General features: G+C 41.4%; 1 protein-coding gene across 2 annotated transcripts in view; it reads left to right on the top strand.

The window, feature by feature from the left end:
* WTIP (WT1 interacting protein) overlaps nt 1–12,961 on the top strand; it is an 86,010-nt gene that overhangs the window by 28,057 nt on the left and 44,992 nt on the right. Inside the window, exons 1-2 of one of the 2 annotated variants that reach the window (XM_074881779.1) lie at nt 1,774–1,822; nt 3,942–4,043. In XM_074881779.1, the coding sequence (XP_074737880.1) occupies nt 3,998–4,043 (46 nt within the window). In that variant the 5' untranslated portion in view covers nt 1,774–1,822; nt 3,942–3,997. Of the gene's footprint in view, nt 1–1,773; nt 1,823–3,941; nt 4,044–12,961 lie in introns of those variants that run through there. The other variant, XM_074881778.1, reaches the window with a different exon arrangement.

Raw genomic sequence — 12,961 nt, 5'->3', positions numbered from 1 at the left:
ACTAGTATTTTGCTAATGCATGAGTAACCCAGAGAGCATTGTGCTTCTGACGGCTGTGTTGCCACACAGTGCTGGAGGTTTGCCTGGCTTGCATCCAGAGATGATGTTCTGAACTGACATGGTCAAGCTCAGTGAAGTGGACTGGTTAAAGGTGTGGGGAGCACTGGCAGTGTGCTGCAGCTAACTCCAGCAGGGCATCTGTGGGAGCTCCTTCTCTTTTCTAGGGTTGTTTTCATTGATGGTCTTTTGCTGTGGTCCACAGAGTGTTCAGTCTCTACTCTTGTGTTTGGTTAAACACCATGTGAGGATGCAGACATCTCTTGCAAACTTTGGGTATGTGCAACATCTTGTAACAGCTCTTTCTAGCTAAAGAGACACACCAGATCTGTAGGAGAACTGATGACTTGGGTGGAAATGCACCAGTTGATGTGTTAAAGAACTGAAGGTACAGTTGGCTGCTTAGAATAGAGGTGTCAGGAGGGGCAAGGAATTATATAAAGGCTGAAGTGGTTGATCTGAAGTCATGTCAACTGAAGTGTCAGAAATGAGACATGCATGCTCTGTAACAGAACATTCTTCATAGGCAGTTTAACAAGCTTTGGAATTAAATCGGGGGGGGGGGGGGGGGGGGAGGCGGGGAGTAATGTAGCTGTTATGTCAGGGCTTTCACAAGTTGCAGTGTACAGTCTGGGCTGTGACTGGTGGAAAACCAGACCTGAACAGCCATGTAATCAGTGCTTTTCCTAGGCAGTTATGAGCTCACACTATACTCACACCACAGCTGCATATATATTTTCCAAAATACACTTTTGGAATTATACATGCGCTTTTTTAGTATGCTAATCATCTCTGTGGTCATTCATTCCTAGAGTTAACGACTAGTCTCTTAGAGAAAACAAGTTAACAAACTGACAGCTGCTCATAATGAATCACTTGCTGGAGAGGCCAATGTAAGTTTAATATCCACAATAAATCTTCTTTTGCTTATGATGGTTCAGTGGAGCAATGGCAAAGAAATGAGGCAATAACTTCATTTATCAAAGCAGTTCATGGCTATAGTAGATTTGTGCATGAGAGCTCATAGACAGAAATGCCAGAGAATTACAGACTGTGGATTTCTGTTCTTTGAGTAATATTAAGTGTAAATGGCAAGAGGTAGATCTCACAGTCAGACTGTCAATAGCTGTCAGTCGTGGGTAAATGGTTGGCATGAAAGGATGGGCAAGAAGGGTGCAGACATCTGGGGAGCTCTGACAGGGCTTTCTTCTGGCTCCACTGCCAGGAGTGAGGTGAAATGTCATACCAAGACCTGATGCTGAAGTAACAGACTGCTTGTTTCAGATGTGAACCCCATGTTATCTGCTGTGTGTGCAACCCCTCCTGCCTCAGGGCCATTGCAGAGCTCATGGTGTGTGATGAGACAGAGAGCAGGTTTGTGGATGCTGTGCTGCTGCTGGGAGTAATTCCTGCAGCGGCTGGCTGACCGGGGCGCCTTTTCTGATCACAGTGTCCACAGTAATCAATAGCTATCTTTCATCAGCAGTTATTCATTAACTTATGGCAAATAGCAGACCTTTTTCATAACCTTTGGTTACAAATAAATAAATAGACATAACAGCCTTGGATAAGGCAACAAATTTTCTGAAATTCCCATTTCCTGTATTGAAGCTGAGCTAGCCTAAGGACCAGCACTTTCTTAACACTTTGTTTGCAGTGATCTGATGGATCTAGCTGGCAGCTAGTTTGTGTTACAGGTTTAGCTTGGAACGTTGGCATCTGATGTTAAACTTTCAGTTCCTGCTTCACTGAAAATTGAAATCAGGTTTAAATTATTATTATTAATAGACTTACTGTTGTTTAAAATTGTTTCATTTCACAGATGTGGTTATGGTCCAAAATGGCAACGTTGTGCCAGGACATTGAGGTAGTTGCATGAAAGGCTAATATCTCCATGATTTGAAATGAGGGAGTTACGGGTTTCTTGGTGTTTATACCTTTGATTTAGTGAAAGATCTTTCCATTTCAGTATTTGAATGAGTAGCATAGGAAGATTCCTTTCTTCAAATACAATTTTTTTTAAATTGACAGTATCCCATTTAAACTGATGACACTACTCAGCCCATACAGATGGCTGTGTTAATGCTGCACTGAACTGAAACAGTTCAGTTTCAGAAATGGTGTTTAAAATGTGTCTTGAATAGCTTGGGGAGGGGGGGCAGAGATATTCATGGGCATCCTGTTGTCTGTGAGACCTCACTGAGAGCCCAGGTGAAGTCTCAGCTGTATTCCTGGGTACTGCTCTTCTGCTGGGGTTACTCATCTCCATGCAGCTAACTGCCAGGGACAGATGGCATTTCTGTCTCTGTGGCGTGGCAGCTTAGGCCAATTCATATACTGGGACTGAATAAAAGCAAAACCCATGTAAACTGAACAGAGACAGCAAATGCTTTGTTAGCTTAACTTTGTTTTTGCTGCTATTAAAAGTTTCTACCGGTTCATAATATGCTGATTTCCCCCCAGACAGCTTGCATTTGTATTTTCTGTGTGTTTTTCTGTATAAAATGTTCACAGCACAGCAGGGGAGAATTCTGGATGATTAAAGACCAATTTTGTAGTTCTCAAGTTCTTAGACTCTTAAGTATATTAGCAATTTTGTTGATGCTAATGATTAATGCTAATCTTGTGCCTGCATTTGTAGAAGTAGGGCCTTAAACAGTACATGGAGCACAGCAGTTTCATTATAGAGTTGTGGGAGGCAAAAATCTCAATTTTTATTTTCCACTGTAGTATTTTAAAAAAAATCACATAGCCTTGTCTTGAGATGTGCTGTCCTGCTACAATTGGAATAGAGACCAATGGACATCTCAGAAGAACTTAAAATCAGTAGTCCTGAGTATGTGACAAAAGGACATGGATTCTCCAGCATTTAGTTTCCTCTTTATGGGGATACAGAAGCAAACTGATTCTTGAATTATCCCCCTCCCCTGGTTTGAATTTAGAGAGGCTATGCATAGATAGAAGTAAACGCATAGGCAAAAAACTCTTAGAGCTGTATCTATGAGGAAAAAGCTTTTCAAAAACAAACAAAAAACCACCCCCAAACCCCCTCTTTGTATTGCTTATTGTAATAATGAACTTTGCTGTGAGTCTGCTGGGTGTGGAGCTAACTGCAGACTTTGCCAGTGCTGCGTTGGCTCTTCATACTTTGGTCTCACATGGACTTCATGGGAGTCATTCCTGGTATCACCAAGAGCAGGCTTGGGCAGCAAAGTGAATTTCTGACGCCACTGTGGCAGAACTGTCAGCCAGAAATTTTGCCCTTAGACCATAAGGAAGGTAGAAGCCTTGCTCTTCTGTTCTCTAAGATGCCAGGTTGTTTATGAGGTTACATGCTATATTCATGGAGAGTTAAACAATTATTAAATGGGACTGAGAGACCCGTTTTCCCAGTACTGCATGGCTTTCACCATGGACCAACACTCTTGATGTTGCGTTGCTGGAGCGGGGCAAAGAGAAGTCTTCTGGTTTTGGAATGAGTTGTTTTATTAGTGATTATTGAATGTAATGTGATGGAGCACTTAGCTGTAAAGGTCTCACTCACTATTTCTTGGGCAAACCAAGTTACTTTCAGAGAGTGTGTGAATTTTCTGTCCTCTCTTGTTGCACCTGCCTTTTGGATTTCTGTCTTTAGCCTGCCTCAGTCTCTGTGCATTGAAACACCAGCAGAGGCTTCTCCCCGTCCTTTTATTTTGGGTTAATTTCCATGCATTTGTTTCACTCAAACCACCTGCTGCTGTCTTGGATACTTGAATCTATTCAGGGTGAGGAGCTCATTGATTTAGGGCTTGATGGAGATATCATGAGTGTTAGGAATCAATGGCCTGGAGCTGTTTTTAGGAGCTGCAGAGGATACTAACTTTCATTCTATTTCTGCTTTGTAGGTATTTGTATAAAATGTGGAAAAGGTGTGTATGGAGCGAGCCAGGCTTGCCAAGCAATGGGTAACCTCTATCATACCAACTGCTTCACATGCTGCTCTTGTGGTAAGTCAGATCTACTGTAGTCTTATTAAGTGTCTTCCTTTTGTAATACATAATTCTTCAGCAACCAGTGTACAGAGTGAGACCTCATCTTGCCTTCTTCCTCAGGCAAAATTCCCACGCAAGACTTCAGTTTGAAAAGTTGCTTTTTATTTGCCATCTGTAAGTGTTCAATGGTGTTTTCCTAAGCAACAGCCTAGAAAAGCAATTTTTCGTTGTTTTAAGGGCTGCATTTACAAAATGGCTTCAACCTGACCGTTAAAAGCACTGCATACTTTAAATCAATTGTGTTTATGGAACTGTAAATGTGCATTTATCATTTTTACAGAAAAACAATAAAATTTGTGCAGCCCAACCCATATTTTCCCTCACTTTCTATTTGCAAATGCAACTCTAGTCAAGCATGTATATTTGTCATTTCTGTGTATATGTAATGCTCAAAAACTGTTCTCTTATGTTTGAATGTGATAAGAACAAACAGAAACTGCATGTTGAAATACCTCAAGCTATTACAGTATTTTATTTTTGTAGAGGAAAACTTACAGGTAGATCATTGTTTCCTCATTGCTGTTCTCAGGACTTTTTTAGATTTCTCTTTTAATCTGAATGCGTCTGAAAGTGATGTATTCTATATGTGATTTGGGGAAGTCATGGCTTGTCCAGGGGAAGCAGGACTTGGAAAATTCAGGGCAGTACTTTCAGAAGTGTTTGCCTTATGTCAAGCATTGTGTTCTTAAGTTGGAAACCTCCTCAGTGTCTTGTTTGTAACTGCTGAGAGTTCACAAATTCCCACCGAGTTCAAGGGAAGTATGAGAGCTCAATTTTCAGGAGTCAGGTAATTTTTCTTGATATACCCACACATTTATTTAGGTTCATAAATATATAAAAATATTTGCCTGGATGTTGAAGATCTTGTTGCGATACATATACTCAGCAAAAGATACACTCCAAACAGAATATGCCAAGCGTAAATTGTTTATACAAAGGATTAATTAAGGATTAGAAAAAGAGTAAAAGCTTATTGGCATGGAACCATATAAGTTGATAATGAAAAGACCATTGTAAAGTTCACTTTTGAAAGGAGAAGTGTTGTCTCTTGAGATTTGTACAGATAAATATTGGTTTAAAGAAACCTACAACCTGAACGTAGAATTTAGTGACCTTTATAAGTGACTGGACCATTACCAGGTTCTAGAATAAAACCTTCAGGGATTGCTCTTGACTTTGCTTAAGTCTTGACAGTGAGTGAGTAGCTATTTTGTTGGCTCCCAGAGTGAACAGCATCCTGATTAGCAGAGGATTACAAAATATGATATGGGATAATAATCTATCTGCTCATCGCCAACATTAACCTAACCTAATTGCATGGGTGAATTCCAGCTTCTCTGGGTCAGACGTGTTGTTTTTAAGTAGTCAGGATGCATGTTTGCTACCACAGGGGTCTGTACACAGGTCACACTGTTCCTCAGAAGAATGTATAAGGGCTGAGGAATGTATTTTAACAGCAAAATACAAACCTAACTTAGTTATTCAAAAGCACAACAAGCTTTTCTGACTGTTCTGGTGAGGTGTGTGTGGCCAGTGTACACCTACCGTAGGGCGACTTTAGACATGTCCGTTTGGAGCGTAGTTTTGCCCCACCCCACAGTGCTGGTGGAATTTTGAGATTCACACAGCTTTCCATGAGTCATGCACACACAAGGAAACAGTGCTCCAGGTTGTCTTCTGAGCCTCTTGCCATACTGCTCATGGCCTGGAGAGCCCAGCTATCATCCGCCAGGATGTTTCACAAGTGAGAAGGGCTTGGATTTCCCCTCTGTCTGCAACCTTTGATACAACCCCATCAAAAGGGGAATGCATGGGGACTTTCTTATGTTAGGCACTGAAAAGGTGAATGTGCTGCTAATGTGGCAGTAGTGCCTGAGTGAAGGTAAAAAAACTTGATCAAAGCCTAGATTCAGCGACATGCAATTGTGAGTCAAAAGCAGAGCCTTCGCTCTCAACTCAACTCTGAAATACTGTCAAAATGAGCATAGCTGGAAAAGGGGCTGTTGCATTAACTCCTTGGTTTCCCACTTGGGAAAACCAGAGTGATTCAGGATAGTTTCCGTACATCCAGACCTTGGGAATGAGGCATGCAGGTCCCATCTATGGGAATTGCATCCTGGAGTGTGCTGCTGAAAAGGCTTTACAGGATCTCTTGTACAAGCAACTAGACAGAAACTTCTCACAGTACTGAAGTTTATGAACAGGGAGTTTATTTTACCTTCAGTGTGACATTGCTGGGACTCAGGTGAGAATATTCTGCACTCTAGTTTTGATGCCCATCTTTAACAAGATCAGGAAAAACTGGAGAGGGTCTGAAAGGACTACATAGATAATTAAAGGCTGGAGAAACACTATCGTGAGAGCCCAGTATTTTGGGTATCAGAAATTACAGGAGGGACATGTGGCTGGAGCTTGTAAATACTTTTACCATAAAACTGCTTTAGAAAGTGGTCTCACACATACTAGTGACAAACACAAGAGAGGTATTTTCTGAAGGCTTAAATTACACAATTCAAATTGGAAATCAAAGACAGTTTTTATACAATGAGGACGATTAACTGCTGGAATGGAACAGCAAGAGAAGTGGCAAATTCTGTATTCTTACTTGTTTTCAAATTAAGACCAAATGTCCTTTTGGAAAGCATTTTAAGTTGAGCCAAGCTTTTAGATTCAATACATAGGTAACTGGGTGATCATTATTGACCTTTGTTAAGCAAAAGGTCACAGCACACGGACTAGTGCTCCTTCTGAGCCTTTGACAGGATAGTAGAGAAGTACATTAGTACTTTCTGCCGAAAAGAGTTCCTATGTATACTTAGAAATCTGAGATAGAGTAAGAGCGCAAGCTTGCCTGCCCTTTTTCCTCCTTTTTTCCCAAATAACAAGAATGATCCAGACTTTTCTCCAGCAGTTATCAGTCTTACTTTCAATATAGTGGATCTAGAAAGTAAAAGGCAGTAACTGCAGAAGAAAAATTCTGTACCTGAAAACACTTGATGTAGATAAGGGCCCAATATTTAACCAGCTACAATTAATAAATTAGAAAAACTATATATATTTCAAACCCTTGGGAAAAGTTGTGGTTTGGAGACCACTCAGGCTGAAATGTGATAATGAGTGATGGAGCCTCTAAGGGCCTTGTTTCAGCACTCAGCAGCGTGTGTTTTCAGCTCAGCAAAGACAAGTACAGTTACTCAGAGAAGTGGGAAGAGACACCCTCAGTAGGAGGTTCTGCCTGAGTCAAGAGTCCTTTCTTAGGCACTTCTTGGGGTTTAACTTTCTTTTCGGCACCAAGTGCCATCTGTCAGGGTGCCATGCTCGAAAAGGGCAGTGCATGGCCACATGGGCCATCCTGTGCTTTCAAGGAGCATACAGCGCTTGCCTCAGTGATGTCCTTTTCGACTCCCACCACTGTATATCACACCATTGCTGGAGGGTTTTTGATGCTTGTAATTAAGAGGAAAACCTAAAATACACTCACAGATGCAGGCACCTCCATGAGGACTCCAACCTTCCTAGTGTAGAAGTGTGATGATGCAAGGATGGATTCTCAGGGGTACTCTGCAGTGAGGGTGGTTAGCTTTTGAGAACATGAACGCAGAAAGATGAAGAAATATTTCAGAGATAAAGTAAATAAACAGGAGACTTCTGTCCCCTTTAGATGTTTTAGTAAAATGCTCAGGTGGTAAATCTCCTCATTGTCTTCCTAGGTTCTTGCAAATCTGCAGTAAAACTCAGTAATATGTTGATTCAGAGTTGTACAGGATCTCCTCAAAAAAAGGAAATCTCACCAGTGAGCTGAGGTCAGAAGAACGGAAAGGAAAAGCCTGACCTAGCAGGCACATTCTATGTGCTGCATTTCTCTTTAATGTGTTTAGTGGGCTTTGGATAGTTGAGCCTTCCTCCTATAACTGAGCAAGTTCAGCATCTCAGAACTTTGCTGTCAGTTAATTTTTGTTACACCTCTGTGTAAACCCCAGTTGCCTTCTGCAAAAAGCTATGTTCCTCAGGTAGCTTTTTTTTTTTTTAAGAGGTCAGATAATTCTCTTCAGGTAATGTAAAAGCCAAAGTAATCTGGTTTCCCTGGGATCAAGTAGTTCAATGTAGATCTTTATCTACAATCTCTTAGAGAAAACAACTGAAGCTTGTTAGGATAGCTTTTAAATGTAGATTCAAATCCTCTCTCAGCCCGAACACCAGTGGAACCTCCTTTGGGCCTTGATTCAGCAAAATGCTTAGACATGTTATTACTCATATGTAAACATGCTTTGCTGAATCTTAAATAACAGAGATAATTCAGGCAACAACATACACTGTCCCTTCTGTTAAGTGTAAAAATTTACTTCTGGCAGGAGTTCAACTGCAGATTTTGCTTATGGAAGGGAAGAGCTGAAAAAATCTGCCTGAAAAGCTCATCATCTAATTACTCTTGGTAGTATTTCAGAGCATGACAGGTTTTCTTGAAGAATAATTGCAAAATGCCAAATAGCTTGTGTGCTCTAAGTGCAGGTGATCAGTTGCAGGAATGAATGGGCTCTATTTGGTACTCATTACAGAAGATAACTTAGCAGGTGCCTCCAGTTTGCAGATCATAATGCTAATCCACAGCATCTTTTCAAACTGAAAATTTTGATCCAGTGGCAATGATTGTAGAAACTACAGTAAGATAAATCTTTACAATGAGGAATATCAGTTATTTGTTACTCTGGGGGTGTAGGAGATGGGCAGGGAATGAGCTTTGCAGAGCTAAGGGTTTGAAGTCTCTGTAATCTCAAAGCTGAGACGTATTTCACCATAAAAACCAGGAACACATTCTGTTCTCTTATATGAAGGCAAATGTTTGAGCATGCCGTTCGTCTTTAATTTGCACTTTTGCCACTGGTTTTAAGGCACAGGAAATCACCACAAGATCAATCAGAAGCCTAAAGCAAACTGTATAATCCCAAAGGTATGCAGCTCATTTCTTACCTGGTAGCTATTGATCAGACTGGAGCTCTCACGGGGGTTTCGTACACCAGCTTAATTTTAAGGGACAGCTCATAAAGGTATGGCAATTCAGCTGATTACTGGCGCTGCTGCTGCTGCCTCAGCACCAGCCTTTGTCCAGACTTCACAAGCTCATTGCTACAAGCCTCTAAGAGAAGGATCACAGCGAGGGCTGACAACACTGCCATTTTAAAAGGCCCGAGTGGGACAACTGTAGCACTGTAGGTATTGTTACCCTGAAGGTATAAAGAGCAGTTCTGATTAGCCTGTGCCCTCCAACTGATGTGAAAGGGGTATCAGTTCATGGCTGTGAACACAACCTGCCTTTTTGCTTGTATTAAGTCTCAAAGACAACAGCTCCCGTCTGACTGAGGCTACTCAGTGCTACTGTATGGAGATGTCTATTAATAGGAGGTTGCTCATGTCCCAGCTTGTAGAGAGAAGTTCCTTGTGACACTGGAAGTTGTCTTTTGTGTATTTGCTGCCCCGAGTTAAACCTTTGTTTGCTTTTGGTGGTAGTAAGGCGCAGAACATCTTAAGGCAGATGTGTCCCTTCGGTGTATATTTATCAGCAGTTGGTGAGTTTTTAAAACACCCAATTTCCCAGTGGAAGGTTCATTTTCAATTCATATTTGTTCTGTCCCCACAGCATATTTATAAGTTTGGCATGAGTCACTGCCTCCAAATTGCACCCTGCCAGTATTTGCTTTGTGGCCTTAAATTAAATTCTTTGTGAATGTGATTTTCATATAGAATGAAACAAAATTCACTGTCAAATCTATGAGCTCTACACTGTGTGTCCACCAGCGTTAGAGTTGGTAATCACAGTGGTACAAACGTGTGTGTATCGGTGGCTTTTAACTCTTCAGGGCCTCGTGGCTGACTTCTGGGTGACTCAATTGCAGGTTCAGTATCTGTTCTTCTAACTGGCACTGCTTTATGCAACTATTCTGAGCACCAACGAAACACAGCAAGAACACTTAAGGCAGAGAAGCTAATGACTATTGCTGCAAGGGGTACATTGCTGTGCAGTGAAAGTCTGCTGGGTAGCTAATGTCCTTGCACACTGCCGTTTTCTAACCACATACTGTCGGACCGGAGCAGACTGGAATTTTGGGATTTTTGGTCTGTAATCCTGCCAGAGCCATTGGCTAATACCTGGTGCTCAGGGGAAGACAAGCTGGCGGGTGATTCAGTGCTGTGCATGTGGGAACATTCCTCCCCGACCCCCATGGCCTGGAGCGTGAGAGCTGGATGCCCTCAACTTGCATAACTGCGATTGTTACTCATCTCCGACTCAGACCCCATGTTCAGATTGAATTCACAGCCACCTGAATCTTTGGTGGTTTCCAAGTCATAACTGGAGCTGGCAGTAGGTCCTGATGCACTGCGTGTGGAGCAGTTACTTTGCGGTGTGATTCACAGGAAAAGCCAAGCACTTTGGAGAGGTGTGAGTGTGGTTAGGAAAAAAGACTGAAGGTTTTGCTGTATGTGCGGTTTGTGTAGACGTGTAATTGAGATAACTTGCAGCGTTGCTGCAGGAGTGCAGAATTCTGCCTGAGTCATTCTGCGTCTCCGGGATAAGTTACAGCCTGTGCTTAGCCCCACGCTTTCCGTTTTAACACCTATCAAGACAGATAGTTAAAAGCTATTTCAGGTATGTCTGCAACTGCAGTCCCAGACAAACCCATTAATGCAAAACTCACGGAAAGGGAGGTGCTCACTTTAAAAAGAGGCAGTTGGATGGTGGAGATGACAGCTGGCTTCAGACGGTTCAGGTTCACCTTGCGCAAGACTCTGAACCGTGAATGAGTCTCAGCAAAGGAATGTAATCTTGTCTTCTGGTAATTAAAAGTCAAAGTTGGATACCAGCCCATGTAAGAGCCCAAGTACCTTCAGGTACCAATTGGTTGAAAAATGTTTCCTTTATCTTGATCCGTGGTTAGTCTGATAATATTCCAGGCTTTAGAAAAACAAAAAGGGATGGGATGGGAAAAGGGTAATCAGAAATGTTTGAGATGTGGCTGACACAGGAAACTCTCCTTTATTTAGAATGTATTTAGTTGGGTTTTATATTTTAGGAGGTATTTAGTAGTTTCTCTGCATTGCTGTCTGTTGTCCTAGCTAGCTCTGGTCCAGCAGGGCACTGGTCTGTGTGCTTGACTGCAGATAAATAGACCAGTCCATTGACTGTGTCCCTTCTACAGATGATACTGTTAGATGTTATGTCGTGCAAGTTTTTCAATTCTGTGACTACTTGTAAGTTAGTTCAACTCTGAGAGAACCTGTTTTTTTAAGGTTGGCTCATCTGATTGGCACAGTCCTCACTTCCATAGGAACATGTCAGATACTTGAAGATGCATGTGCTTAAAGTTTTTTTTGGTTGGGGGATGTGTGTGTGTGTGTCAAAAACAGAGTATTGTTCTTCACTGAGGGCTGCTTTAGCAGCTAGCATTGGTAGATCTGGAGGCTGACCCCCAGGGAAAGGTGGTGTTGATAGATAACTAGCCAACAGAGAAATTAAAAACATTTCTATTCCCTATTTCTGATTATCAGAGTGCATGCGATCAATAGTTGACGGTAGTTTGTCTCTGTCTCCTTGTTTCCTTGAAAGGTAGTAATTGCATTCTGCTATTAATTATTCCAGCATGAAATGCATGGCTTTTGATGGTTATTTTAATTGGTGGGGGTTGCCTGGCAACTAATGATGGAAACTTCTCTCTGTGTTGATTGACTGACCATAGATGTATTCCTCCCACAATATTTTTGTATTCATAATGTGGAACCAATCACTGACAGCAGCTGTGATCCTTTCAGGGGTTGGAAAACACATAAAGTACAAAAAAAATATACTCCAATTAACAAGATTTCTCCCTCTGTTTTTTATTTCTCTGTAAAAACCACAGAGAGCCTAATCACTTCTTCACATAGTTTTGTGTGTTTGGAATGCCACCTATTGTTTAGTGTAACAAGATTTGCTAAAATTTCCCTGTTTCCTTATCAGCATCTATTATCTGCAGGTCTCAACTGTCAGTCTGAAACCCACATCTCTTGTGCATGTTTTTTATCTTTCCCTTCTACTCTTTTTTTTCCTCCTCTTTCTTGCCTTCCCTTCCACCCATTTAAAATGTTTTCTTGGAACACACTCAGTTTCTCCAAAAGAAGATTCCCTTGGGCTGGTGTTGAGTTCATCTCTCAAAGGGGAAGAAATCCAGATAATCCAGAACAGAACACGGGCAAGTCACTGACATTATCAACAGATGTTTCTGTTTCCTATTTCCAGGTTCTGTAATTTTTAAGTATTACCTAAAAACAAAGGGAAAAGCAGGTGGAAGGAAAAAAAGTGAAGAATAAAATGAATGAAAGGAAATACACACAGTTGGCTTCCTGTAATTTTAATGCGAAGTTTCTGCTGTATGTTGTCCCTATATATATTTTTCAAAGTGTCTAGTCAATGCTTTAGTGATGTCCTTGATCTTCTACTCATCTGAAAACTAGACCCCAGAATGCCATAGCCCTCTGAAATAATTTCTAATTTAATACAGATCAGCATCACTTCTTCAACAATAAATCAACTCTATCTCCACATGTGCCAGTTAATCAGTTTTGTCCTTCATCACTTCAGCACTCAATCAGTTCTTCCTCTCACAACCAACTGATTGTTTCTTTTCTGGTGCCTGTCATGGTAAATTTGGTCCTCACACACAAACATGTCCATGCTCTCATGTGTTTAGCCTCCCCTCTAAACATGTGTCACCTGGATACTCTTCTATCATTTGACTGAATCTCCATCTTTCCTTTGTCCTACCCTTTGGATGTTTGAATCTCATCATTACTGCTCTGGACCGACCCAAAGTGTGATCTCTGGGCCACCATTACCTGATTTT

Source organism: Strix uralensis, chromosome 12 (assembly GCF_047716275.1).
Source record: "Strix uralensis isolate ZFMK-TIS-50842 chromosome 12, bStrUra1, whole genome shotgun sequence".
Lineage (NCBI taxonomy): Eukaryota > Metazoa > Chordata > Aves > Strigiformes > Strigidae > Strix > Strix uralensis.
Note: the sequence above shows the minus strand (reverse complement) of the source record. Positions and strands in the feature narration are given on the sequence as shown.